Source organism: Thunnus thynnus, chromosome 4 (assembly GCF_963924715.1).
Source record: "Thunnus thynnus chromosome 4, fThuThy2.1, whole genome shotgun sequence".
Taxonomy (NCBI): domain Eukaryota; kingdom Metazoa; phylum Chordata; class Actinopteri; order Scombriformes; family Scombridae; genus Thunnus; species Thunnus thynnus.
In genome coordinates, this window is record NC_089520.1 from 13,611,953 (window position 1) to 13,639,627 (window position 27,675).

Here is a 27,675-nt window from a genome sequence, read left to right on the forward strand (position 1 = left end):
TCTCCTTGTGTGGCTTTCTCTGTTTCCTCGGTCCAGTAGATGGGGATCAGTCAAATCCAGTGGGAAGTGAACAGTCTGTTACCAGAGCCCAAAGCCTCAGTTGGAATCATGGCTGGGGATGGAAGGCTAGTTGAGGCTAAGTGAGCCTGCCACTGTCAACTGGATGGAGGAAAGTCATGTGATCTGCTCAGCTGAGGTGACAATTTTGGAGGGAATTTAGTCCAGTGGGGCAAAGACAAAAGAGAGGAAAGGTGACACTGAAAATGTGAAGACTGTCATTTCATAAAAAAACTTGTGTTAAACAAATCTTTTTCCATCAAAAGTGGAGGCAGCCTTGGAAAGAGTGCCAAGAGGACTCAGAACTTTGAGGAGTATATGACCTTCTGCACAAGACAAAAATAAATTAAAGTGGGAAGTGGCTGAATAGATTTCAAAGTGCATACGTTGAAAAAGTAGACTTTTTCCTCTGAAATGAAATTATGTGATTATTGTAAGAAAATGTCTGTATTTGTAAGATGTGTGTAATAACTTGCAGAAATGTGTTGCAATTATGCAATTCAGTAAAAAAGTTAAAAAGGAACTTCTCTGGAGCACAACCATGTAAACAACCACTCATTTATTATTTAACCTAGAGACATGGTTCATCACACATGAAGATGCTTGAAGGTAGCACATGATTTTGACAGCTAATCTCTGCTTTGCTAAAAGAGCATGGTTTTTGTGTGTTTCATCTATGAAGCTTCATCACAGTTTCTGTCTTATAGAGTATCCTGTGTTAAAGAGAAACTTTGGACCTCAGCTAGCTTTGCTGATGAAATGCCTCCAAGGGAACATTAATAAGCTATTTTCTGATGATACAAACCCATTACCCTTCCAGCCAACATAATACCAACAGTTCATTCTGTGAATATAGACCTTGTTGCATTTTCTTAGGAGTAGAGTGATACTGAGCCTTTTTTTCTACATTCCAACTGCAAATATGTTAAAATTTTTGTGAAAAATGTTGTATTCAGATGTTATTGACTCAGAACTACAGTTGCATGGTGTAGAATGCCAACAAAATATGCAGTAAAGGAATGACAAAGCAATAACACCCAGCAGGAATGATGTGCAATAAAAATCAAAAGTAGAACATCTTTAAGAATGTCAAGTAAATAGTACTTTTCACTATAACTCATTATGTTTAGATTATTACATTCAAACTAAATATGATACTTGTCTCCCAGACATTTGTCATTAGAAAGGTTGAAGAACCTCTGATCATTTATATTTTCCAGAGACCTTGGGGATTTTAAGAATAGCATGTCGTTGAATACTTGCTTCGCCACTTCTGTATGAACTTATCTTTGAAACAACTGTTCAAAAGTTGGTTTCGGCTAAGATTGTAACATTTTTGTGTCAGCCAGAAATAAGATAAACCACATTCATCTAGTATCTGCTTAATCTGCAAGATCCATGATGAAACATGTACATCAGAGATAAAGTTATGCAAATAGGCGTACATCCTCTGACTTAATTTAGTGTCTTTATTTTCTAGTATAGCTTTCCCCATAACTCAGTTTTAAATGAAACACATAGTTGTTTTCCTCCAACTGTAGCTAAACTATATTACTACAGATTATCATTTTAACTTTTATAAGGTATACTTAAGGAATTTCAGGTGTAGTTTTTTCAGTATTATATGAATACAACATGACTGTTGTGATTAACCTATCAAAATGATCTAATTTAATATCTACACATACGTTTTCTTTGCACTTTCAAATAAGGGCAAACATAGCTCCTCAATGCCAGTCTTAAAATAATATTCTATGTTATTCTATAATTACGACATCGCTCATACTCTGCTGTCAAGAAATGTTGATGGATTGGGTTTCTCTAGATGTACCTGTCCGGTTGGCAATGCCCGTTTCATCACACTTCATCACTTGGTAAAGTTTGTGTTCATGTTACCTTGTCAGTGACAATGATTTTACAAAAGCGAGGAGAAACAACTTCAGAAACACAAAACTACCTGCTTTGTCATCTTTGTCGTAATTTGAATGTGAGGAAAAAATTGCAGATGGCACCTTTAAAGAGAATTTTCCTTTTTAATATATTTTACTTTTTACATTCCCTGCAGTTATTTCACTTCACAGATCACTGCTTGGTGTATCAGCTCGTCCTTGTTTCAACAACGCTTTTTCCACCCACACAGTCTTATCAGTTCTGCTAGAGACAGTAATCAAACCACATATTGTACAATGGGGGAGGGGGAAGCTACTTTGTAGTTTTTATTGCAGGGCCAGACTAGCTGAAAATCTGACAATAACATATTTTAAGGCCACCTGACATGATAGATGAGACAGTCCACCCTGTAGGATATTACCATTTTTCTGCAGTGCCTCCTTTGGTCCAGCTCTCTCTCACCCTGGTGCTTGGATCCTATAAATACTAGTGGCACCCTCTTAAAGTTTGCTCAATTTTAACACTTGTCTTGACAGCGCATTTTTGTTGTTCTTTTTTTTCCCCCTGTAGACAGCACAGTTTGCATTGGAGCTGGTTTTGTGACAGGGACACATTCATCATGTAATAAAGTGATGCAAGCTGTTACAAAATGCCAAAATGAAACTCAGCAACTGTGAGTCCTGTACAGTAGTGAAGAGGAATTGTAGCTATTTCAGGATTGTTTCCCTGGCTTCACTGGCAATGATGTCCTGTTAGAGACACAAATGATTAACTCTTGCCGGTACCAGCTCTGTGTGTGTTAGAGAGAGAGAGAGAGAAAGAGAGAGAGAAAGGGAGGGCGAGTTGGAAAGAGAACTGATGATGATTGTAATGGTGAGGAGGACAAAATTTTTTCACTTATCAAGTAGTTAATATTTCTACGGAACAGCAACTCTAAAAATGATTTATAAATATTGATTATTTCTATGTACTATGTGTTTTTGGCCATGTGTCTATATATATATATGCACATCCTGTAGCAGCTATGTTAATCAGTGCTTCTGCTGATCTTAATGTTCTCAGCCTATGAAGGTATTTGTACAAAATATAAACATATAACCCCATTAAATTTTCTAAAAACCTGCTATTTGAAGCCACTGCTCTCCCTGATGGTGTTTCTTAAATTATGGCATGTGTGTGTGTAAAATTAAGACAAGAATGCGCTCATAGATTCAGATACTTTTATTATATTTGAGCAAATTGCAAGCATGATAACAATCAAGTCATGTTGTTCTTTTACAGTGATTTACTGCCACCTATTGTTAAGGCACAGGACAACTTACACAGGAGCCTTGAACATACAGTATCTGAGGTTACAGTTAATATTTGACCAATCATTCAGCAAGCTATTATCCAACACTTACTCTTTGACAAACTGCAAAATATATATTTTTAAAAACAAAACCACTATCCACTATGTTTTGAACAGCACATGCCAAAACTCTCATGAACTGGAAGTCCACGCTATTCATATCAGTTCATGATAGAGAGCAAAGTAAATACTTGTTGATATAAAAGTATCATAGATTATTGCTACTGTATTAATACACAAGTCTGTATTTTCAATAAAGGGTGTCAAAAGTCAATTTCATGCAAGAAGATTGTGATCTCAAGCAAAGTGCTCTGCCCCATCCATCTTACAGGTGAATTGATTGCCATGAACAGAAATAGAAAACTTCTTTATTTCCCTTAAATTAATGTGAATACAGTATTTTTTATATTGAACAATAGAGAATCCAGTATGAATAAAACTGATTATTATAGTAAAGGCATAACCTGCCATTCACAGGTTTTGCAACTAACAGTTGGGACTGAAGGCAACTAAAACCACAGACTTTGGCTTTCATAAGTCAAGTGGATCAAAGTTTAGAAGGTTGTTGGCTTCAGACCAAGCAGGGTGCTGTGCTCCATCCATCTCTGAGGCGACCTGGTTGCCACTGGCCAGTCTGTGATTGGCCCCACCAATGGTAGCATCACAATCAGGGCAGGTTCGCCTCTCCATAGCCCCCCCACAGTCTGTTATGAGATAGACATGGCCATTAGGACATTTGTGCCAGTGTCCCGGTGGCAGTTTTATAGCCGAGACGATCATCTTTCTCTCCTCTTCACTGATCCCCAAGCCTGTGAGTGGAATCTTTTGGTTCAGCTCCTTCATGATGTCTTTCACTCTTTCTTCATCTTGCTCAGTGAATTGGCCCAGCTTTTCCAAAACTTTTTTTATTGTTTGGACCTCGGATTGAATTTTGTCACTTTGTCTTCTTTCGCTTGCCATATGGCAACGGGCATTGAATTCAGCCAGGAGGGTGAGTCTCCGTAGCTCCCTCTGCAAATCAAAGACCTGCTGGTCTGTGAATTTTTGTTGGTAGCTGTTGAGCCAGTGCACAAACTCCTCGACAGTCTTCTCAAACTTGTAGCCTTGAAGGAATGACATTTTTTCATTTTTGATCTTCAGAAGTTTTGCAACTCTTATTAGGAAATCCATCTTGTTTTCCACGACCCACAAGTCATTTGCTGTGAGATAGCGTGTCTCCAGTCTTTTTTGGATATTCATATATTCTTTCTGCATGCCACACATGTCAAGGTTGTCCTTCCACTGTTTTTGAAGGGCCTTCTTGTGCTTTTTTATATCTTCCTGATTCCCAATTATCTTCTCCTTAACCATCTCAATCTCAGCTAGGCTGCGGTTGATGTGAGATCCATAGCGTAGATTCTTGCGGATTGGAGTTCGACACTTTGGGCATTCCTTCAGTTTTATAGCCACCTTCTCTTCTCCATTTGCCTGCTCATTGTCATCCAGCCCCATGTATATGTCCATGGCTGTGTACTCAATGATGTGCCTGCAGTCCTCTAGCTCAATGAAGTGAGCCTCAGGGTCATCCTCAGTGCCAAAGAAAATCTCTGTGACCTCATCATTATCACAGATGCGACATTTGCTTGGACATTTGTCTCCACAAAGACCTATGCATGGGTGGCCGCAATCCAGGGTCTCGGCACAGGGTTGGGTGCATGGCGGACGATCACATGGCTCATAGCAAAGCTTACTGCAGCGTTGGTGAGGGCATTGCCAAGCACAGGGTTCGATGCACGGAGCACAGGGCTGTCCACATGGCTTCATACACTTGCTGTGGATGCAGAAATTCTCACATTGTCTCCGACAGGGGGGGCAATCACGAGTGCAAGGCTCCCTGCACTTGTGAGAGCAAATCAGGAGACGCTCACACTGGTGTAAACAAGGGTAGTGGAAGCGTCCCTGATAACACTTGCCACAAGTACCACGACAGGCATGGCCGCATTGTAGCTGATGCTCACAAGGGGTCCTGCATTCAGGCCCCTCTTCCTGAGTGTTATAAAAGCAAGCGTCTTGCTGTCTGTGACCACACCTAAGTTTTACGGTGACCTTTACCTTGCACATATTGGTGCATGGTTCCCCGCAGGTTGAATCACATGGATGTCCACACCGCAGCATTTTCTGACAAGGCTCTTGGCACGCAAATGTCTGCGGGTCCTGGTGGCAAGGAACCATCTGCTTGTGTTGACACTGGGGTATGATCTTTTCAACCTTCACTGGACATTTCTCTGGGCATTTTTTATAGCAAACCAATGTGCACCTGTGTCCCAGATCACATAAAATCTTCTGGCACTTCTTGCCACACTTGTATTCCTTGTGCTCTGGGTCGTAGGGGTGGCAGACTCTTGAGCAAACATGGCCACAATCCAAACGGAACTCACAAGGCTGGGTGCAGCCCCCCTCAGGGGCTTGTTGGAAATCATCAGCACAATATGCTTTTACTTGTCGATTTGGATGATTCTGACAGCACAGGGTCAGAGCCTTCCCAACCTGGTCCTTCTCCCTCAAAGTGTGGAAGATATTGCTCCACAGTTTGACTTGACCTAGCATTGCACTGTTGCCTATACAGTAGAGCCCTTTCTTGGCACGGGACAAGGCTACACAGACACGATTGGGGATATTCAAAAAGCCAACTTTACCCTGCCTGTTGCTGCGGACCAGAGACAACAAGACAATGTCATTCTCTTCTCCTTGGTACTTGTCAACTACATGCACTTTGACCCCTGAGAACTGTTTGGCAGGCATAAGATTGCGCAGACGCAGACAGTGGAGCTGGCCAGTATACGTCGTTAGGATGGTAATTTGTTCTGGTTTGTAGTCCTGAAAGAGAAGATAGCGGCAAAGAGCAACTACAAACTTGGCCTCATGTTGGTTCTGATGGCTTCTCCCATCTTTGATCTCTTCTTCTGGGTTGTTATGCTCCACAAAGAATAAATTGCTGTTAAGGCCCTGTAAGACAGAATTCAATAAAAACATCAACTATGTTATTATTTGATATTTATCATATTATTTTGAATTATGTATTCTTACTCTTGTACATATTGCCCGACTTTGACTGAAAATATATTTAAAAGTTAAAAAGACTGATGCAGATGCTTTTTATCCATGCAAGCAAGTAAACAGATATTCACTGTTAGGAAAAACAAGCAGAATGGAGACACAGCAGGAGATCAAATACAATACACACCTTGATGTCGTCATAGACCAATACAGAGGGATGGTTTTCCAGCTCTGAGTAGATGTGTGGGGTCAGAAGACGGGCAATGTCTGGCCTCATACGATGCTGAAAGAACAAACAAAAGCACAGATAAAGTCAATCACACATAAACACTAAAATGAGGGTTAAAATTTTACCCAGTTTGGGTCAATATAGCACCATTGCAATACTGTGTTAACGTTACCCAGAAAGCCACTCAAGACAATGGGTTGTTTTAACACAGTTTTAGTATTATTGTTTATTTTACTGTTGGGTTATTTAAGCAAAGTAAAGCTTCCTATAATCTACTCTTTTTAAACATACATGTCACGGTTGTTATTAATTGTTAATAACTGTTGTTGTTTCTTGAGCAAAACATTTTTTTTTTGCACAAAAACATTGTTTTGCACAAGAAACAATAAATCTGTGACAGTTTTTAGCTGAAGTTTGTTGTGTTAAACACTAGGTCAAAATAACAGATTGCTATTGGCTAAAGTTAACCCGATGTTGTATTGGTGCTATATTAAACCAAAATGGGTACAATTTTAACCCACTGATTTTTAGTGTGACAGCGGCATACAGGCACAATGACGCACACAAACCTACAGACATTTTTAAGGATGATGCATTTAACTCTGTCTTTAACTAGACTATCATCTGAAGAATTTTTAAATTTTAATGATTGATCAAAGATGCAATAACACAAACCTGGTAGTTGAGTCTGACAAAAGGGAGTCCCATCCTCACCAGCCTCTCAAACATGGACATCTCCAGATTGAAGTTCTTCGCAAGTTCATATACTGTGGCACTGGGGCGCAGCTGCAGAAAGAAATTACATTTTAAATCATACCGTATGTTCTAAACGATTAATGTTCATGTATTATTGTTGATGAAAAATAAAATGTGATGCCCTGGTTTTTATTTTTCGTGCAAATTGAGATGGAACTTATGGTCTTCCTGTGGCCTAATGGAGAGCTTTTCAGAGCTAGAAATATGCTTTCATGACCAAAAGGCCAATTCCTTGTAATTTTGATATTTTTTCAAGTTCTTAAAGAAAAAATAATAACAATATGCATAGCAACTTTCTTATTTCCAGCTTTTAGTCTCTTCCATTCAGTGACTATTCAGTTAACATGTCAGGTTTACTGTATTAAATTAGCACATTTAAGTTTATTAAAGAGCACAACATCATAACCATGTCAGTGAAGAATAGAAGGATGACTTTCATGGTCACATGCCTTAGGTGATCAGAACAGTTGCAATTAAATGCTAGTGGAAATTATATCATGCTTAGACACAGGTGGAAGAATCCATCTATATCAAGGTTAGAAGGGATAAACAATATTCTGGGTTGGGTTTCTGTTTTGAAGGGACTGGATGGGAATATAGAATGTGTGCAAATGCACTCTAACTTTCTTTTGCTGTCCTGTTAAGTTTTCGTTGTTCTGCCTCTGTGTGTGAGTGTGTGTGTGTGTGTGTGTGTGTGTGTGTGTGTGTGTGTGTGTGTGTGTGTATGCAAACCTAATTTAGCTAGAGGACAGAGTGTGATTGTTCATGTGGGAGGGGTGTGGGGGAGGCAAGACAAATTCTAGTATAAATGTGAAGCATTGTGTTCTGCTCGATTCAACACCAAACCTGTGATTAATGAACAGCACAACAATGCCAAAGCTTATTTTACTCAGAAAGTGTGATCCATCCTCCTCCATTACATGCACAGGTTCAAGTTTGGGTTCCACAAAAACAAAGCTCCAAACACTTGTACACAGAGTCAAAATGAATACTATCAAATGGATTTAAACCCATTAAACCTGTCTTATCGTGATTGCTTTTCATAAATGCTTATTAACACACCTGTACCAATTTAATTTTCTAGTAGTTTTAAAGGAGATACTTTGATATTTCTTTATTTATTTACTTGTACTTGTCAAAATGTGTCTAGCACATTAAATAGCACCCACTTGTATAAAAGAGTAAAAAGAGCCTCGAGAATAGTGGTAAATTACTTTTACATCAATCTTTTATATCTGATGTATGAAAATAGCAATTGATTTCCAAGCCCAGGTTAAAATAAAGCAATTTTCAAGTTACACTCTATTTTAAATTCCATTCTTATACTTGCTAAACTTTCAGTACAACTGTAAGAAGTCAGGTTTGTTTGTATAGTCAAATACATGAATAAATTCATGCATAAACTGGGTGCAACAAGCAAATATTAGGATATGAGAAAAGAGCAGACAGAAGTTACACAGCAAGAGGAGACTAGGACAGAATATTGAGATGTGTGATAGAAGTGTGTGTAGTTGTGAACCCATAGTACAGATTGCTAGACAGGCTGCCTGGCTATATGTCCTTGGCAAGCCCTGACAAGTTGTTGTAATAGTCTTCTGATGTCCAGCATATCACTCCTCACTCTTCTCTTCTCTATATCTTGTAATGGCTGGCATGGTATGTTTTGGGGTTTTTTTGTCCAGCATCCATTTCCCTCAAGGCAACACACAAAAACACTGTAGACAACTACACAATCCCCCATGACAGAATGTCCTTTAAATTTTCACCTCGGCATGTAAATAAGGTAACTTCAGTCAGAGGATGATGACTTATTAAAACACATCAGTGCACATATAGATAGATATATAGATGCAGGCCCACCAACAGTTCTGGGGTCCGTTTCACAAAGCAGGTTCAACAAACTCTGAGTCTAATCCTGAACTCTGAGTTGATCTACTCTGAGATAGGAAACTCCGAGTTTCCGGTTCCAGAACAGCTGATTTGAGTCAGTTTATTCAACTCGGAGTAGTTTCACCTGGAGTTAAGCGCGTACACCACAACTATAAAAAGCCAGCATCAATTGAGCCCCGATTCAACGAGTCACCATGGCAACAGGGAAGCGGAGGGCTGCGTTTTTCGCCCCACTAGGGCTAGAAATCTTAATGCGATAATACGGCGAGTTTGAACATGTTTTCAAAAAGAAGTGCAACACCGCTGCAGCTGCAAAAGAGAGGGAGACGGCGTGGGAGAACATCGCTGCTCGGGTCAGTGCGTAAGTTTAAATGTAGTCCTTTGCAATCACAACAATATTACAGAGGAAAACTGCTTGATTGGTCGCCTATTAATTTATTTCATTTAGGTCCAATCCCGCGAGGGAGAAGCGCACTTGGAAGCAGTTTAGGATGAAATATAAAAACATTGTTCAAACAGGTGAAACCTCGGCATAATCTCATGGGAGAACCTCATTTGATCATGTTTTACATTGTAAAGTAAATATTAAGTGGCTGTTTGACTGTGCAGTTGTTTTATCCCCAACATAATGCTGGTTTCACACACATAAATGTCTTCTCATCTATATCATGTTCTGTTAAATAATTAATCCTATTTAAACTAACACAGACTTCTACTCAGCCAACAGAAAGAAGGCAGATGCCCGTAAAACGGGTGGTGGTCCAGCACCGCCACCTCTAACGGAGGCAGAGGAGCTGGCCCTAAGCCAAAATTTAGGAAGGCCAGTGGCTGGCTCCGACATTGTACAAAAAACTTCCGTTTGCAAAGAAACACAGTGCAACACACAATATCTGCTGGGATGTGAGAGCATGATTACGATTGGTAATGTTGCAAATGTAAGGACGGATTAGGTTTTGTATGTAGATGATGGACTGTGACGTGAAATGGTACTGCTCAAAAAGATAATTGTCTGGAAATGCTAGAACATCTATGCGCGGTCTGATAACCATCTCTCAACGAATATTTAATTCTCTGCGCAGTAATGCTGCACCTTCATCCACGGGATCGTTATCAAAAGGACATGCCATGTTAGTGAAAAAGTCGCCACCTACTGTGCCTAATGGACTTCTAATATACTGACTGATTTTTTTAATGATTTTTTTAAATGACAGACGGCAGAACTAGGCTACGCCAAAACTCGCCTGCTGACTGAATGAATGAGGAAATCAAATGGAGTGTGTGGCTCTGAAAGAGGGCGGAGACTGAGAGAAACTCGAGGTTCATTGAGAAAAACCTGGTCCCGACCAGGTTAGGTTCATAGAGTCTGTTACTACGGTAACTGACCGAGAGCTTAAGTTACCCCTCTCTGTGAAACAGGCTAGAGTTATCCCTCTTTCTCTGGTTTGAGTTACCTCCCTTTTTGAAACGGAAAACTCAGAGTTTCCCTCATTTCAGGGTTAACAAACTCTGAGTTTTCACTAAACCCGCTTTGTGAAACGGACCCCTGGAAACATTGGCCTGTTTGTCAGTGTGGGCTCTTACCTGCTGGTGGTCTCCGATGAGGATGAGGTGCTGGCATGCTTCACTCAATGTGGTGATGGTGTGGGCCTCCAGAACCTCTGCAGCCTCCTCTACAATCACTAGACTTGGACGAACTTCCTGTAGAGTCTTACGGAACTTGGCCGCCCCTGTTGTTGTCATTCCAATAACCTGATGGACAGGTTATCTGTGAGTTTATTTACACACAATACTAGTATAAAACCTCTACCCTTTTTCTGATTAATACTATTACCACAAACAGTTGTATTTCTGCCACTGTAAGTAATATTACTCGTATTAATTAGCAACATATTTAATAGTGTTATGACTTTTTGAGGGGTTATACCACTGCAGACGAATCTCCCTTAATTCCAGGGTATACTTAAAATGAACTTTGCACAGTGTCATCTGACCATGTCTAACAGGCAAGTGTTTTTTAGCTGTTCTGAATGGCCACACTCAGGCAAAGTCAAATGCCTGCCAACATAGAGAGCAGTGAGACACAAAGATAATTGAAATAGGGAAACCGGCGTGCACTTTCAGACAGTCTCTCCCTGAAAGCATTTATGACAGCTAATTTCTTTGACACAATAATACTGTACATGGCAAAGTGTGGACAAGACTTGAGTTTGAGAGAGAAATTCATTCTTTCTCACCTCCACACACTTAGCCAATCGCTGCGGGAAGTGGGTATGCTTAGATTGTTGGTTCTGGAAAGTCACAAAAATTGTTGGACACAGCCCTCCTATTGCAATATTGCAAAGGCATTGAGAGAGGGGTTTCCAACACTGTTTATTGATCCTTCAAGTGCTTAGTTTGAAGCACGCTGATGCCTTTACGTGAAACTTATATCTACCCTGTTGTGTGCTGATAAACAAGAAAGGCGTATTATTTTATATTTTTATAGTAAGATTCCAAAATAAATGTAAATTCCTACATATTTTGAGATTTACATCTCTGAGATTTCTGTCTCCAACCCAATACAATGGAAGTGAATGGAATTTCATTTGTGGTACTCCCAGCAATGAAAAATAATCCTTAAAAATATGTCTTTAAAGCAACATATGTTCACAAACAGTTGCCCATTTACTCTGGATAATCCACTGACCTTCAATTGTTGGAAGCAACAAAAGAAAAATTCCATTCATCTTCATTGTATTGGGCTGGAGGCAGTAATCTCAGAGATTGATATCTCAAAAAGTAAAGGTACATAATGCCAAAACTATACCTAGATGTTATTGAGAAAATGTTTTTTATAATTTGGGTCAGGCGACCCTTAAACATGTCATATCTGAAGCCCAGAGATTACTCAAAAACAAGCTTGATGGTTTTGTTATTACATTAAATGAGCATGACTTCCTACTTGATTTAAGAAAGTACAACAATGTATTATCTCACATTTACAAAACCTGATGTGTATATCACTTTCCTTTTTACATAAGAATGGACATGGCTGATGGAAGTTTTAAATAAACTGTAGGATCATTCAAAAAGAAAAACACTATTCCTATTATTTATTACTGTGGTAATACTGTACCGTGGCTTCCTTGAGGAGACAGAGGCTCTCATGACGTTTCACATCAGCCAATCTGTCCACTGCGCTCTGATAGGCCTGCTCAGACTCCAGAGCTCTGGTACGAAGCTCGACTCTGTAGCGTGCTACCCACAACCTGCAGATACAAAGTAAATTAATAATGGAAGTATACTCAGAGCCAAGGTAAAAGAAAAAAAGTATGGAGCTTGATATTACAGTGTTGTTAAACAATTACAGCAAGACACATTGTATCTATCTATTTGTTAGTTTAAATCAGTGGTTCTCAACCTGGGAGATAATTTCCAGGGGTCACAAGATGGTTGTGGAGAAAAAAATAAAATAACATATTTTAGACTGGGGAATGGTTTTTACATCTTATCGCCTGTACCAGTGATACAATTTGCCTTAGAGTAGATTTTATTGTGTGTTTGTGAGAGTGAAAGTGTGACTCTGATTGGACACACTTAAAAAAAAAAAAAAAGCTCGGGAAATATCACCCTGACTATCTGTAATATGGATTTACATACATAGCCAAAAACAACATGGAATATTCAGTGTGTTATTTGTTCAGAAGTACATGCACATGAAATCTTAAAACCAGTTAAAATTAAAGGACCAGTGTGTAAGATTTAGTGGCATCTAATGGAACGGACTTGGCAGAAATGGAATATAATATTCATAAGTATGTTTTAATTAGTGTATAATCCCATGAAAATAAGAATCATTGTGTTTGTGTTACCTTAGAGTGAGCCCTTTATATCTACATAGGGAGAGGGTCCCCTTCCACGGAGGCCACCATGTTTCACCGCCTATGCATATGTTTCTACAGTAGCCCAGAGCGGAAAAACCAAACACTGGCTCTAGAGAGGGCCATTTGTGTCTTTCACAAGTTTCGTGGCCACAATAGGTTCTCCCACATGCTTGGAAGGGGAGGGTGAGGGAGGTTTATTCATTTAGTTGCAATCTGCAACTTCACCGCTAGATGTCACTAAATCTTACACACTGGTCCTTTAAGAGACATTCAGGAAACAAAACGCATCTCACACATCAACAAATCCTTAAAGGTTTTTCAACATAAGGAAGGAGAACTTCGAGCAAAAAGACAGTGGTGAGTGAGTAAGCTACAGTCCCTGCTAGGGCCCTGGCAGCTTCATATGAAGTGGCATATCTAGTGGCTCAATCAAAAAAGCTCCACACTGTTGCTGAGAGCTGCATCCACCCAGCAGCCATTGCAATGACAAGAGCTAAAAATAGCTAGCACACTCCATAAAATCCTTGCCAGTGCAAACCAGAGTTTGCCACACTCTGCCATGAAATGGGATCAGACCATGAATCACCACTGTTTCACACAGAGGTCAGATGACTTTCTCAGGGTAACGTATTGACCAGACTGAACTCGTCCATATCCTCCGATTAGATAGTGGTTATTCCCTCACTAAACATCTGACTGACCTGTAGTGGGTTGCTAGCCTTGCATATTTGGCAGGCATTTTCGACCAACTGAACTGTCTAAACATGTCCCTCCAAGGCTCAAACTCAAACATCCTTGCTCTTTCTGACAGGGTAAAAACATCTTAAAAAAGGCAAGCGATGGGCCATGCAAGTCAAGGACTTTATGGACACTTAGGATATAAGCATTCAAAAAATGAAAGGGCTTACTGCCACTCACTACAGAAGCCTGCTTGACAATTTCAACAGATCAGTTTTGCCAACTAATTTTCGGGAAGCTGCTACAGGCAGGTCGCTTTGTCGCTAAAAGTTGCTAAATGACGTTGTGATTACATTGTGTGATGATGTCATTACGTAATGACATAAAACTGCGTCACTATGTAGAATACACGTTACTCAAATTGACTGGTCATCTCGGTGAAAAATATGATTTGAAATTTGTTAATTTGGATTTGTTTGTTTATTATCACATATTTTTATTTGTAAAAGTAATATAAACACAACACTTTATGATCAGATATTGTTTTATTTTTAAACACAACACACTGAATTATTGAACAATGACACATTACATATTACTGAACACTTACATTTTATTTATTTTCTTATTAACTAGTAAAACTACACTTTCTGAACAATTATAGTTTTAAGCAGTGTATTGGTAGTTATTTAATATGCTACCTAACTGATCAATAATTATAGGTACAAGCTAATAACAAGGTATATCATATATGCTATCTTATTGAACAATTGCAGCTAGCAACTTAACTCAAATATGCACTAGGCACCTCTCTCCAGTTCTCTCCAGGCTGTTGTGCTGCTTGGCTGGCAGTGACTAGTTGCTCAATGGTTTCCTCCAGATATTGGCACTGTTCTCATTCACACTGCAGTGCACACTGCCACCATCAGCTGTGTGTCCCCACTAGTTCCAGAAAGTCCATTCCTTGCATACGTAAATATGATGAATCATAAATTGGCGAGGAAATCCTCTTCATTTTCACTGTTCAACTGCGTTGTCACTGAGCTGGAACCAGCAGAAGAGGATGGAGTGGCGTTAAAGCTGTACGCTGCTGTGGTCCCAAACTGCTGCATAACTTCACTTGGTAGTTTATGCTGGTAACAGGTATGACCAGCCAGCTTCAGTCCATACTGCACCAGGAGTATGGAGTTGAGAGTGTGACATGCCAAAGGACATGCCGTGCAGTTATTCACTTCAACAGAACAGGTTGACTACTCTGCTGCAAAATGATGTTAAGAGGTGTACCAGATCCAAAAGCTTGCCAGGATCTGTTTGCTCTCCCTCAAATGACGTCACTGCAACTTGTATGTCAGCGAGGATTGATTTCAAGAATGTCAGATAGACATAGTTGGTCTTGTCTACATACATGGTGTGGAGCACATCCGCCATGTAGCAATGCTCACTGGCCTTGGTCAACTCAAAGTGGAGTTTCAGTTCTTCCCACTGGCTCAATATATGAGTTACAGCAGGCTCAATTGATAGCCAACATGTGGCACAGACTTTGGTGATCTGCAGGGGTTTCTGGCCACAATTAATGGCAGCATACACTGCTTTGTATGCCTCCTACCATTTTAAGGAAATCGAAAACCAGTTGGTTTCCTTGATTAAGTACTCAACACTCCTAGGGATTTCTTTGGATGCTGCACTGACAGCCAGTTGTAAAGAATGGCACACACAGTGGATGAGTACCAATGGCCATTGCCATAGTAGCCTCTGCAGTTTTGCAGTTATCCACATTCTTAACCAACTGTAATGCAGACTGTGTTGCAGGGTTGTACAGTTTTGATTTATTTATATGCTTTGCTGTAGCACAATGTTTTTTGATGTCATACATTTTTGCAAGCATATCTGATTTGTAGTACACACAGTATGCCTGACAGTCATCCCCATGTACTGGCTTCAGCCACCCTTTAAATTCAGGTACATGTTGATTGATGTTGTAAGTTCTGTTCAAGATCAAACATTCATGACCAACTATATTTATTGTATTTTAACTTTGGTTGTTGAACTATTTAAACTTATCAAGTTTAACTTTTAACTAACCACCAGAGAAACACATATGCATTTTTTCTTTAAATTAAATGTTGAAAAGCTTTTTCAACACTAGCTGCAGGGAGTGTTGTAGTATGTAGTAACATTACTGAGAGGATTTAGCCCTCTTCAGATTGTTGATGCTACTTTGTGGAGGAAATTCTAAATTTGTCTTATTTTTTTAAATTGTAATTTCCTAACCAAATATTTGTACTCTGAATTGAATGAGTTTAAATGATTTGACCAAAAAATGTAAGTTTGTCTCGTCAAACATATGCTACTGCTGCTGTAGTCAGCCAACAATGATTGTTGCTACTGTCACTACTGCTGATATCACTCACAATGCACTTTTGCAGCCAGGCTGGTTTTTGTGTCATTTAGAGGGAAAACACACGCATTTTAGCATTTGGGAAACTTTTCAAAAGTTGTCAAAAGTTCCAAATAAATTCTAAAAGTAGCTAAATTTGCTGCTAGGTACTTTTTGAAAAAAAAGTTGCCAGGGTAATCTGAAAAGTTGCTACATCTAGCAACAAAATTGCTAAATTCACATCATTGCAACAGATACTTCCCAAAAGATGATATGCCAGAGAGATACGACTGGATACGTCAGCCTTTCACCCCCTCCAGTGTGCAATACCTGTTGTCGGAACTGAGGATGTCCTGTTGGACCTCTCTTCTGACCGCACATACAGACTGCTTTCGCATCATGCACACTGGAACAATTCTGGCTGTCAGTAGCTGTGGAATACTCAGGACTATCAAAAGCTGCAATGGATGTACTCTTTACTTTGGATCTACATATTTATGTTAAAATATATTTTATTTATGTTAAAAGACATTTTCCACACTGACATTCATCAAGAACATAAAGATAACGACCCTTCAGAGATGAAGATGATCTTTGTGTGGCAGTCTCCTATTTAAAACCAAGAATACAGTTGCAGTTGTTCAAATAGGCAGGTCCAGCCATCCCACTAAAATGTGTGAGGGTAAGTGAATGATGTCCCTGCTGCATGACGGGAAAAAAAGAAAAAGAATCAACTGATTGATATTAGGCAACCAGCCTTTAAATGGAAGTCTGTAAAAAACAGATAGAATCTCCATTATTACAGGAAAATGTAATGAATGAACTGATATGAAAACAGTTCTTCAACTAAGGCCTGTAAGGCCACTGATTCGCTCTGAAAAAAATAAATACCATTCAAATGTATATATATTTCTGTACCGCCGCCCTGTGTTTGCTCATAAAACTGAGAGGTTTTGCTTGACACCAGTTTTGTATTCAGGGAACAGTTTATCTGCAGATGAGACTCATTTTTCCTGCAGCTGGACATGTAGACTTTAGTACTGACACAGTCTTTTTCTGCCCTCTTGTGGTCAATACTGGTACAAGCTTTATCTCAACTTGAAACTGGAGCTTGACATTATCACCCACGCAAACTGAAATGCTAAATTGAGTCCTTGACTCTGTGATGCACCAACAAAGGTCTGCTGTGTAAATTTACATCTTATTTTCTTGTGACTCTCTGTTGAACAGAACTGACAAATTGAGATTCATGTTGTTTTGAGATGTGATGCAAGTGTTTTGCATCACATCTTTCACTTTACATACTCTGTTTTAATACATGTTAACAGGCTCAGTTACCTAAGTAATATGAGAATGTATTTCTATCTATTATTATTCTTTTTGGCCTAAAGCAGACATGTTGGCTGTTGACTGTGAAGGTGCTGTTATTTCAATAAATCTAAAAACACTACTTAAAGCCAAAATTGAATTAGTTGTTGTTCTGTCTGAGGGCAAAGCAATTGTCTTCCTGTGGGGGGTTTGCAACTTGAAAAGGTTGAGAACCACTGGTTTAAATGATAATTTTGACTAGTCCTTGCAATCCTGTTTTCACAGTGATAGAAGTTTGGAGATACATCTTGGCTCTCTGAGGTAAGAAGATCCTCTGGGATACATTTTCCCGGTGATTAGTTGACTTAATTATACACACTGGGAATAGACTACTTCTACCAGACTGAGGTTGCTTGGGGGATAAGAGGGAGGAAGAAAAATGAAGAAGGAGGGAAGGAGGAGAGAAATGTAAGATACTAGGAGAAGTGATGGAAAGTGAGAGTTGATAAAGAGGCACATGGATTGTGAGCAAAGGAAAATAAAGTGAAACAGAGATGCAGACTGACCTATAGAGTCGCCATCGGTCGGGCGAATTAAGGGTCCAAATATCCAAGACGTTCTCTTCCTCCTCATCAGTCATAGCCGTGGTCTTCCCCAGCTCTTTCTTGATTTTGCTCTTTATCTTTCTCTTCTGCTCCCGTTGTATCTGTACAGACCAGAACAGGGTAATGTGTGAACTTCAGACCCTCAGTTCATTAACTGTTTAACCTGCTTTAAATTCTAGCTAATCTGGTAAATTGTTTTGTTCTGTAATTTAAACGCACAATATGTAATTTCAGCCGCTAGGGGTCTCTCAATCAAAACAATAACAAAAGACAGAGCGTGACGGTATGAAGTAGCAATGGATCATGGGAGTTGTTGTCTTCATCGTTAAATAACCAGCTTCACCGGGATAGGATTACTCCAGTGTTAATCATTCGGGATGTTTTTACCGGGAGCCGAATTACCCACAGAGGTATCCTCCTCTCCAGAACAAACGGACCCGGAGATTACAGGTAAAAACACTAAATAAAGCTGTTTCACTTAAAAAATCAGCTGAGCTGCTGCTAACACTTGTTCGGTTTATTTCTCTTATAACTTTAGATCCAGACGTTCAGCAGATTTCTCCCGGGAGCTGAATTATCCGCAGAGGTCTCCTCTCCAAAAACAAACGTACATGCAGATTAAAATCATTAAAATACTAATTAAAGCTGTTTCACCTAAAAAAACAATATTTCTCCGACGAGGTTTGGTGACCACCGGACTTCCTGGAGGGGCTGTTAGCCGAGCTGCTGCTAACGTTTGCCCAGTTTATTTATCTGATAACTTAAGATCCAAACGTCCAATGACAAAATCCTTCTTCCGGCTAAAATATATAGTTAAAAGCGACCTAAATTTATCATGAAACAGTTTCTGTGGAACAGCCACAACGCCAATGTGTTTTCTTGTATGTGTGTAAGTTACTCTTTGGTAGACACCATTGTAGCGGACAAACACAGCACCGCCACATGCATCTTGTGCATGTTTACTCTTTGGTAGAGGAGGTAAGACGCCATTGACAGGCGACCAAATGAAACAGTCCGTTACTTTGATTAAATTACAGATTTCTCTGGGTTTGAAAATTGTTGGAAACATTTGGGATAATCTAAGTACACAACTCAACAAAATATATAACCTAGGTCTAGTTGTTTTTAGACATTTTAATGTGGAATAATTACATATTATACCTTTAAGTAGGATGGTGCATCCTACTTCAGCATTAGCCTTGGAATCCATTGTAACTGCTGTGAATCCAAGCTGACTACAGCTGCCTTTCTTTGCACACAAGCAAGAGACCTTTATAGCCTACTGAAAGTATTTGATACTCAAAAGAAAGATTTTTGATGAAGTATTCCTTTAAGCAAGGCACTTAATTGTGTTTCTGTTGACCATTTACTGTAAACACATATATGCATATACATCTACTCCCACCAAACCAATCAACTATTGCCCTTCATAACCACATTCTCAATCAATTTATTAAGGGATTGCAAAAAAGTTTGAACTAGTGAACTCATTACAATCTCGACATGAAAATTCTTATCTTGATTTTACCTCCCATCCTTGCTCACTCTGCTCAGCCTTTATTTCAGATTTATCCAGGTTCATAGCCAGCATCAGTTCTTGCACTTCTCTGACAGTATCCTCCATGACTTCCCTCTTTCTGCCATCTCTACCACCTCTGGGAACAATGTTGTCATCAATAATCCTCTCCGCCTGGATCAGATCTGCCTCCTCTGCGATTTCAATGAGGTCCTCTTCCTCCTGCTCCATTGGTTCTTCTGCTGCTATATCTAACACGTAGCATCAGAATGATTTCATTCACCCAGTACAATTGAAGTACAGAATTTTAGTTTTCATTTCCAACTTATAAAGTTGCATGTGCATAATAATACACAAAAAAATGTCCTCAAATACAGTAAAATAGCACAGAAACTGAGTGAGGGGACAGACAATATCAGTCTACATTCAATATATTGTATGTACTGTATATTCTATGATAAATGGTGGATGTTCTTGGTAAATTTCAGATGTGGTCTGGCTGAACTGGGAGCTGGATTATTTATCATTGTGTAGCTACAAAATCCTGCTGCTTTGAGTTTAGAATTTAATGATCCTTTTTGAAAGCTCTTAAGTGTCAATTTCAGCTGGTTTGGAGAGAGCTGAAATGGAGCAGCCAGGGCTGGTGTGAATACAAATTGCTTTGAAAGTATAATGACAGAAGTACTCTTTCAATGTTTTAGTGGAGCTCCACTTATAGTAAAAGGCTTACCGTCATTTGCACTCTCTGTCTCCCTCTGCAGGAAGGCGGTGGAACCCAAACCCAACCACTCCATAATCAGACTGGGCTTCTTATTCCGGGTCTCAAAACCATCCTCCATCTAAAAATTGTTTCGTAAATATGAACTGATAAGTTAATAACATCTTATCTTCTGTCTAGCTCAGTTTACACATTTACATGTTTTGTTTTTGTTTTGTTTTTAATCCAGTTTGACTCACAAGTGGTTCTTGCAGACTGTTCCAGTGTCTGTCTGAAATGAACCTCTGAAGAAAGGTTTCACGCAGAATGCCTTTCAGAGAACACTCAAGCTTCACACTTTGATTTTGAATCTCCCTCTCTTCCTGACACAGCTGCTTGTAAATCTGTCATGTCATGAATAGGACAATTAGGTGGAGAAATCACACGACAATGTATGAAATATACAAAAAGATAAGGTACACCATATCCAGAACATCAATATGATAAACTTACAATTGTGAATCTGAAGTCTATAATAAGCTTAATAATAATAATGGTTTATTAAAAACCTATAATATCCAGTCATACATTCTAATCACTCACTGTAGGTCAGGCAGTTCCTCATACAATATGAGCTCACCTCATTAAACGCACCACGCAGATAAGGCGGCAGCGTTCGTCTGAAGTCATGTGAGTGCATCAGCTCCCTGAGATTGAAACGTTTCAGGACCTCACTGTTGCTGCGGCCTCCCACTCGCACAATGCCCGTCGGCAGGAATTTATGGATACCTTGGATGCAGAGGCAAACAAAGTGCACACAGGTTATTTGTCTTACATCGCCCATTCCAGCGCATCAAGCTGGAGTTTTCTAAGAAAAATATTAAAGATTTGAAGTATATATCTATAGCATATTAACAAACATTCCACCATATAAACAAATACAGCTGCCAAGATTTTTTATTTGTTTTAGGAATAAATACACACATTTTGTTGACAGGAGACCTGAATGCATTTTCAAATCATTTGATGAACCACTCAAAAAACTTGTCAAATAGATTTGATATTATAATATTATAATGAACTGGCATCACTGCTCACCCTCAAGGAACTGATCCAGAGCATGGTTAGTGTAACACACTACCAGCATCGGAGAGTTGCCATATCGATTTCTCCAAAGATCCCGATTGGTCAAAAGAGCCTGAGCAATCTTTAGTCCAACGTAGGTTTTTCCTGAGGAAATGTAAGCAGAGTTGCACGATTTTCAAATGTTTTAAGAGGCAAGTAAAACTTTTTAATTCTTAGAATTCTGTCATTTTACAAATGTGTAAAATACATTTTACACTACTAATTCACAAATTAATTAGTTTATGCTTCCAACAATGGCTTTTGAGTGTGTTACCAGTGCCAGGAGGTCCCTGTAAGATGGCCAACTCCTTAGTGAGGGCCAGCTGGAAGGCTTTCATCTGAGACTCATCCAGCCCCAGCTCCTCCATTCTCGGCCAGGCCTCTGCCTGCAGGCTGTGAAAGGGCCGTACGCTGTCCTTACATTCAGGGTTAGCCACAGATGACAGGTCATAAGTGTCATTTCTTTGCAGATAAGCTGGGGGTTGCACATCTGCATTACACTCCACGATGTACCTAGAAATATGACGGAGAGGATGACATCTTTTAACATCTATTATCTGTGCAAAGCAAAGATGTAGAGACATATCATTAATAGATTATTGTTCATATATTGCTTTTCCAAAATCAGTTTTTCTTAACAAGTCAAAATTACACACAAGCTCACAAGCAGCATGCATTAAGTAAGGATTAGTAATGGAAAACAGCACAAGAACTTGAGAATTGATCTCCAAAATTTCCTTTCAAAAGTTTCTATCATTTAATTAACATTGGTTTTCTTTTTATTATGTTTTAATGTATTGTGTAAAGCACTTTGAATTGTCCATTTTATTTAATTGACTTTTTTTTTTTAACCAACTTTCCTTGATATATAAAAATACCAAAGTTGCTGGTAAGTCCCATGTTGCAGCTCTGAAGTGAACACAGTTTAATGTTTGAGCTAATGAGTCACAAGAGAAATGTCTGGGAGACAGATGGCCAACAAAATGTTTCATGGAATACATTACTTTGTGGTGGCTGCAGAAGGGCACTGGGAGTGCAGATAATAACAGAACTTTTGAACTCATCCATGCGTGATAGCTTTTTGGGAATACCATAACGATATAATTAGATATAATTAACTCATGGCAATTAAGAGTGTGATGGCTGAACCTGCTTTGTACCATTTCTTCCCCCACTGCCCTTTGAAATACATGTGAACTCCTGTTGAAAGTACTGTGGGATTATATAAAATCTATTACCTTGACAGTAAAATATTAAACTCCTCCACAGCACACAGACAAACACACAAACACAATTGCATACCTCTGAAAGGGTAGCTCATCCTCTCTCTGCTCCTTTAGGCCATCTAGAACATACCGATAGGCCTCGAAGTAGGCAGTGGTCTCTACCATCAGGAACAACTGATCTTTCTGTGGGATTAAACCAGTTTATTTGTCATATATTTGTTATATAGAAAACAATAAATGCCCTCCACCCATCACCCACTGCATCCATGCAAGCAACAATGCAATTTAATAATATGATTGCCTTCTAAATACACTCAGTGGTCAGTTTATTAGTAAACCTAGCTATAGGTAATAATGCAACAGCCTGCTAAAGTTCAGTTTTTGTTTTTTTTTGTCAAAACTGTTTGAAAGAGGTGTTGATTCAACTTTATGGTCATTTTGGAGGCTGTAGTTTGTGGGACTGTTGAATTATATTTTATAATAATTACAGTATTGTATTATACAGAGGAAAAACAAACTGTTAGAAACAGTTTTCAATATTTTAGCATGGTGTACCTAAAAACTGGAAACTCCATGTACATTTCTGATAAAGATTTTGGAGATTAAGCGGCTGAAATCAGATGGTAACAATATGTATTTTCAGCAACCGCATGCATTCTGCCCTTGTCACTAACCACAGTGTGTTGACCCACCTGAATTCGGGCCAATTTGATTCTGCTCTCTTCAGTAAAGATAATCTGGACCTGTCCCATCTGCAGGTCTGCGGGGTCCCGATCTGACACTGTGGCAAACAGGAAGCTCTCAAAATTATCACACGACAGGCAGACCAGGGAACCGTAGATCAGCCTCTTGGAGTTCTGCCAGCGCACAAACTGTAGAAAAGATGGAGAAAGTTATATACATTATTAAATATACCTTAATATTAGCCAAATTTAGCAAAATACTAGCATCTCCTAAAATGTCAATTCAACAATATCTCATTTTATAACACAAAAAGTTTTCAATGTGGAATTAATCTAATGTTATATAAAGATAAGTTGTGACAAACATCTAATTCCATCCAATGGCTAACCTTAAGTGGCTGAATGTCAAACTGGACGGTGTAGGCGAGGCCAGCATGTGTGCACCTGGGTACCACCAGTCGTGTGTCAAAATATACTCGGATATCATCAAAGCGCCTTGTCTTCAGTGGTTTATCACTCCTCCCCATGTCCATTTGGTTCTGAAGCAATTGCTGGATCCCCTCACGGAGTGGCCTCACAAAGTCCTCTCTCAGCAGTCGGAAGTGTGTGTCGAGGTAAAGGTGGGTGCTTGTGTAGCGCTGAGAGGTGAGGTTGGGTCTAAGAAAGGGCCTGTGGTTCTGATGAAACTCCTCAGGGGTTGGGTAGATGGGTATGGTCCTGAAATCCTGATGCTCTTCTCCACCTGGGTTAGTAGTAGTGGGAGTTTCAGTTGTACTTACATATCTATAAAACTATGTGAGAATTTTGTACAAACATCTACAGTGTTTGGTTAAGGGCAGGATAACAAAACATTTGAAGACCAGCACTTCAGTAAAAATATCCATAAGAGGCCATTACCTGGGTTATCTCCACCGGTGTTTAGGAGGGCATAGGTGTCCCTGCCTGAGCGGAGGGTACCATCCCTGGATCTCTCCTGGAGGTGATTGACTAGACCCTGAAGACTCTCCATGTTCTCCTCCACTTGAGCCGGGATGTCCACTCCTGATGCCCTCAGGGTGTTGATGGAGTTTGGGACCAGTGTCAGTAACAAACTCACAGCCTGGACCGAGCTAGCAGGGAAGATGTTGAGCACCTAATAACATATTGAGGATAATTAAAGTGTAGGGAGTTTAACACTTTGAACAGTTCTGTTAAAAACAGTTAACAGAAAGAAGCACAATAAGGCTAAAATAATGCATTTGTAGAAGTTTATTTAAGGACCTGAAAACTGATTTTCTTACTATAAGCAATAGAGCACTAGAGGAACAAGTTTTCAAGTAAGTAAGCTTTCTGTTAATATTTGAACAGTTATGGTTATTTCCATATTTGTGTTTTTGTGAGTGTTTTTATCTCTGGTTTGAAGTGTGGAGGGCTAAATCTGACCCAACCACACCTACACAGTCTTGACAAAGCTTTTGAGCAAGAAACTCTTAATAAATAATAACTAAGTATGGGTTTTGACATCAGGGTCTTCAGCAGGGTGGAAATGATAAAAACAGATTGTTTACACCTGGTGCCCTAGGAAATAAATTATATTGCATCACATTATTTATTGCAAATTTTCATTTTTCCTTATACTTTGATTGTTGCTTATTTAGTCTTGAATATTAAATGTTATGGAGAAATACTTAAAATGCAGCTCAACTGCTGTTGAAAGAACTAAAAAACTAAGCTTTTATCAGAGACAACTCTTCTGGGTCTACTCAATTACTTTTGTGCAGGGGATTTTTCATATATTCCTTCATTTATCCTTAAGCTGAATTTACTGACTGATATGGTCTTTCATTCATTTCTTCCTGTCTTTACCTCTGAGAGAATCACCAGGATGTTTTCCAGATACTGTGGGTACTGTGCCCTGTGGACAGGGTTGAACTCGTACACCATGCTTGTCAGATAGTGGGGCAGGGTAGTGCGAATGAACCCTGAATCTTTTATGATGCCAGCCAGGTGCTGCAGGGTGCCTCTGTCTGAGCGTGATTTGAAGGCTTTACTCAGCACCAGGCTGAGGAGTTCGACAAGTTCCCGCTTCATGTTTGTCTCACGTAGTACATCATGTAAGGCAGGGTTAGTGGACAGGGTGATGGCCACTACAGAAGGGTCTTTTTCAGAGAGTTCTTCCAGTGTTTTATAGCCCAGTCTACGGCCTTGTGGAGGCCCGACTCTGCCTACAGAAACTGATCTCCCTCCATTCCCCTCTTGTCTTTCTCCCACACCGTCTCTTCTCTCACCGCCTCTACCTCCTCTTCTGTCCACACTATGCCCCCCTCTCCTTCCTCTAGCTGCACCTTGCTCTCCATTTCTCCCTGCCCCACCTCTCCCTCTCTCTGCCCCTTCCCCTCCATTTCCGCCTCCTCCTCTCCCTCCTCCTCTCCCTCTGCCTCCCCTTCCTACATCCCTTCCACCCCCTCTCCCTAAGTCTGCTGCTCCACCACCTCCTCGTCCTCTGCCTCGCACCCCTTCACCTCCACCTCCACCTCCTCTTCCTCCACCCATCTCCTCCCTGCCTCCTCTTCCTGCACCTCTTTCTCCTCCTCTCCCTAGGTCTGCTCCACCTCCTCTTCTTCTCCCTCTCCCACGCATCCCTTCACCTCCTCCTCCTCCTCCTCCTCCTCCTCCTCTTTGTCCATTTGTTTCCTCCCTTTCACTTTGACTACTCCCACGACTTTGTGTTCTTCTGCCCTCTGTTCCTCTCCCCCTGTCTCCCTGTGCACCTCCCCGTCTTCTCCCTCTGCCTTCACGGGCGTTATCATTTTGGCCATTGCCAGGATCTGGGGAGAAAAGCAACATTCACATAAGGAGACCTTGAAAATTGTACAGATTTGTACCCATGTTTTTAACTGACTGACTCTCATACTGTATAGTTACCATTAGGTCCTCTTCTCCCCGTCAGTCTTTCCATGGTAATACATGTGGTAGCTGTTGAAATTTAAGATGGTAACACAGATGATTTCTAGTTGGCAAGAAATTAGAAAGTGTATGTAAAAATAACACATTTGAGCATAATTACACAGGAACTTTTAATTCAAGACCACTAAGACTGTCAGCATAAATTATGTTTCACTCCTGATAAATGGTTACACTTTCACTATTATGCAGTGTGTTCTTATCATGCCCCCCCCCAGCCGTCCGCCCCGCCCCCTTTATTATCTGTATGATTTGCGTGGTCACAGGAGTGCCGAAGTCAGCCAAGAGGAGATGATCTCATTGTTTATGGCTTCTCAGGAAATTAGAGCAACTACTTTGCTCGCCTGTCTCTTCGCTCTCAAGAGAAAGCCTGTACTGTTATTTTGTGTGATATGTATTTGAATTCCCATTGTGGTAAGGGAACACTACGTTTGAACTACTCTTGACTGTAGTGTGACATTTTCGCTAGATTCTAATGAATCTTTGATTGAGAGTGCACTTTACTTGCAATTGCAATGACATAATCCAAATGAAGAGTGTGCCCTCTACTGGATGCACGAAGGACCTGCATGGGAGTGTAGGTTTCCTTTCAGCAGAAATCGGATGAGCGCTTCTAACCACAATATTTCTTTAGATGCGGAATTGCTGAAATGCCCTCGGGGTGTTACAGGTACTTTTCCAACAAGCTGACAATTGTGCAGTGTATTCTGTAGCTCAGTTTCGATAGGCTACTCCATAACACTTCTAGCCAATGCATGTCTTATACTGACCAGTGAGGTCTGTCCGCCCCATCCTCACTCCTATATTCTATATATTATATATACATATATATTTTTAAATCGATTTAGCTGGCTGCCTCTGCCTTTCACTCTTTCCCCGAGAATAACATACAGAAAGAAAGAGAGCTCTTACCCAGATTGAAGTCCACTGGACATTAAATAGTCTATATAAAGCTTTAAAAATGCATATTTGTTGTTATTATCGCTAATACATCCGGCTCAGTCTAGTTTCGGCTTTGCTGTTGCTGCTCGCAGGCTCTGGCTTCTCAGTTCAGGAAGCTGCTATTTAAATGCTCTGTCACTTTCGTTTCGTCAGAACAAACAGACCTTTCGTTTCTGACTAACAGGCATGTCACTGTGAAATAAAATTGAACCAGTGGGTGTTAAGTCTGTGATGATCTGTTCTGTGTTTGTTGTTGGTGCTGTTGTCGTTTTTGATGTGGTTGTCTGTTTGTCTGACGATCGCTGTGTTGCACATGATGAGTTTGATGAGAGGACTGTTATCTATCATCAATACACATAACAACTTGTGCCCAGTTGCAAACTTGTTCAGTATCTAGGCCTGTGGTTATTCACAAACAGCCTGGTGCGCGTGTGTGGCAGGATACCGCTGGGTTTCTTCTAAATTTACTGGTTTTGTTTATGTTATAGCCAGTGGTTAAGATA

At 40.0% G+C, this 27,675-nt stretch overlaps 1 protein-coding gene across 1 annotated transcript; it reads right to left on the minus strand.

Annotated features, from left to right (window-relative positions):
* Window positions 1-3,153: 3,153 nt before the first annotated feature.
* znfx1 (zinc finger, NFX1-type containing 1) lies at window positions 3,154-27,456 on the minus strand. The gene is made up of 19 exons (XM_067586792.1): window positions 27,143-27,456; window positions 26,192-26,276; window positions 25,133-26,094; window positions 24,185-24,419; window positions 23,677-24,029; window positions 23,297-23,476; window positions 22,681-22,787; window positions 21,653-21,891; window positions 21,352-21,483; window positions 20,894-21,042; window positions 20,514-20,657; window positions 20,287-20,395; window positions 19,569-19,807; window positions 18,002-18,141; window positions 12,325-12,457; window positions 10,791-10,958; window positions 7,239-7,349; window positions 6,522-6,617; window positions 3,154-6,283 (listed from the first exon to the last, which is right to left on the minus strand). The coding sequence occupies exons 2-19, from the start codon at window positions 26,223-26,225 to the stop codon at window positions 3,830-3,832; spliced, it is 5,985 nt and encodes a 1,994-aa protein (XP_067442893.1). The 5' UTR covers window positions 26,226-26,276; window positions 27,143-27,456; the 3' UTR covers window positions 3,154-3,829.
* Window positions 27,457-27,675: the final 219 nt, after the last annotated feature.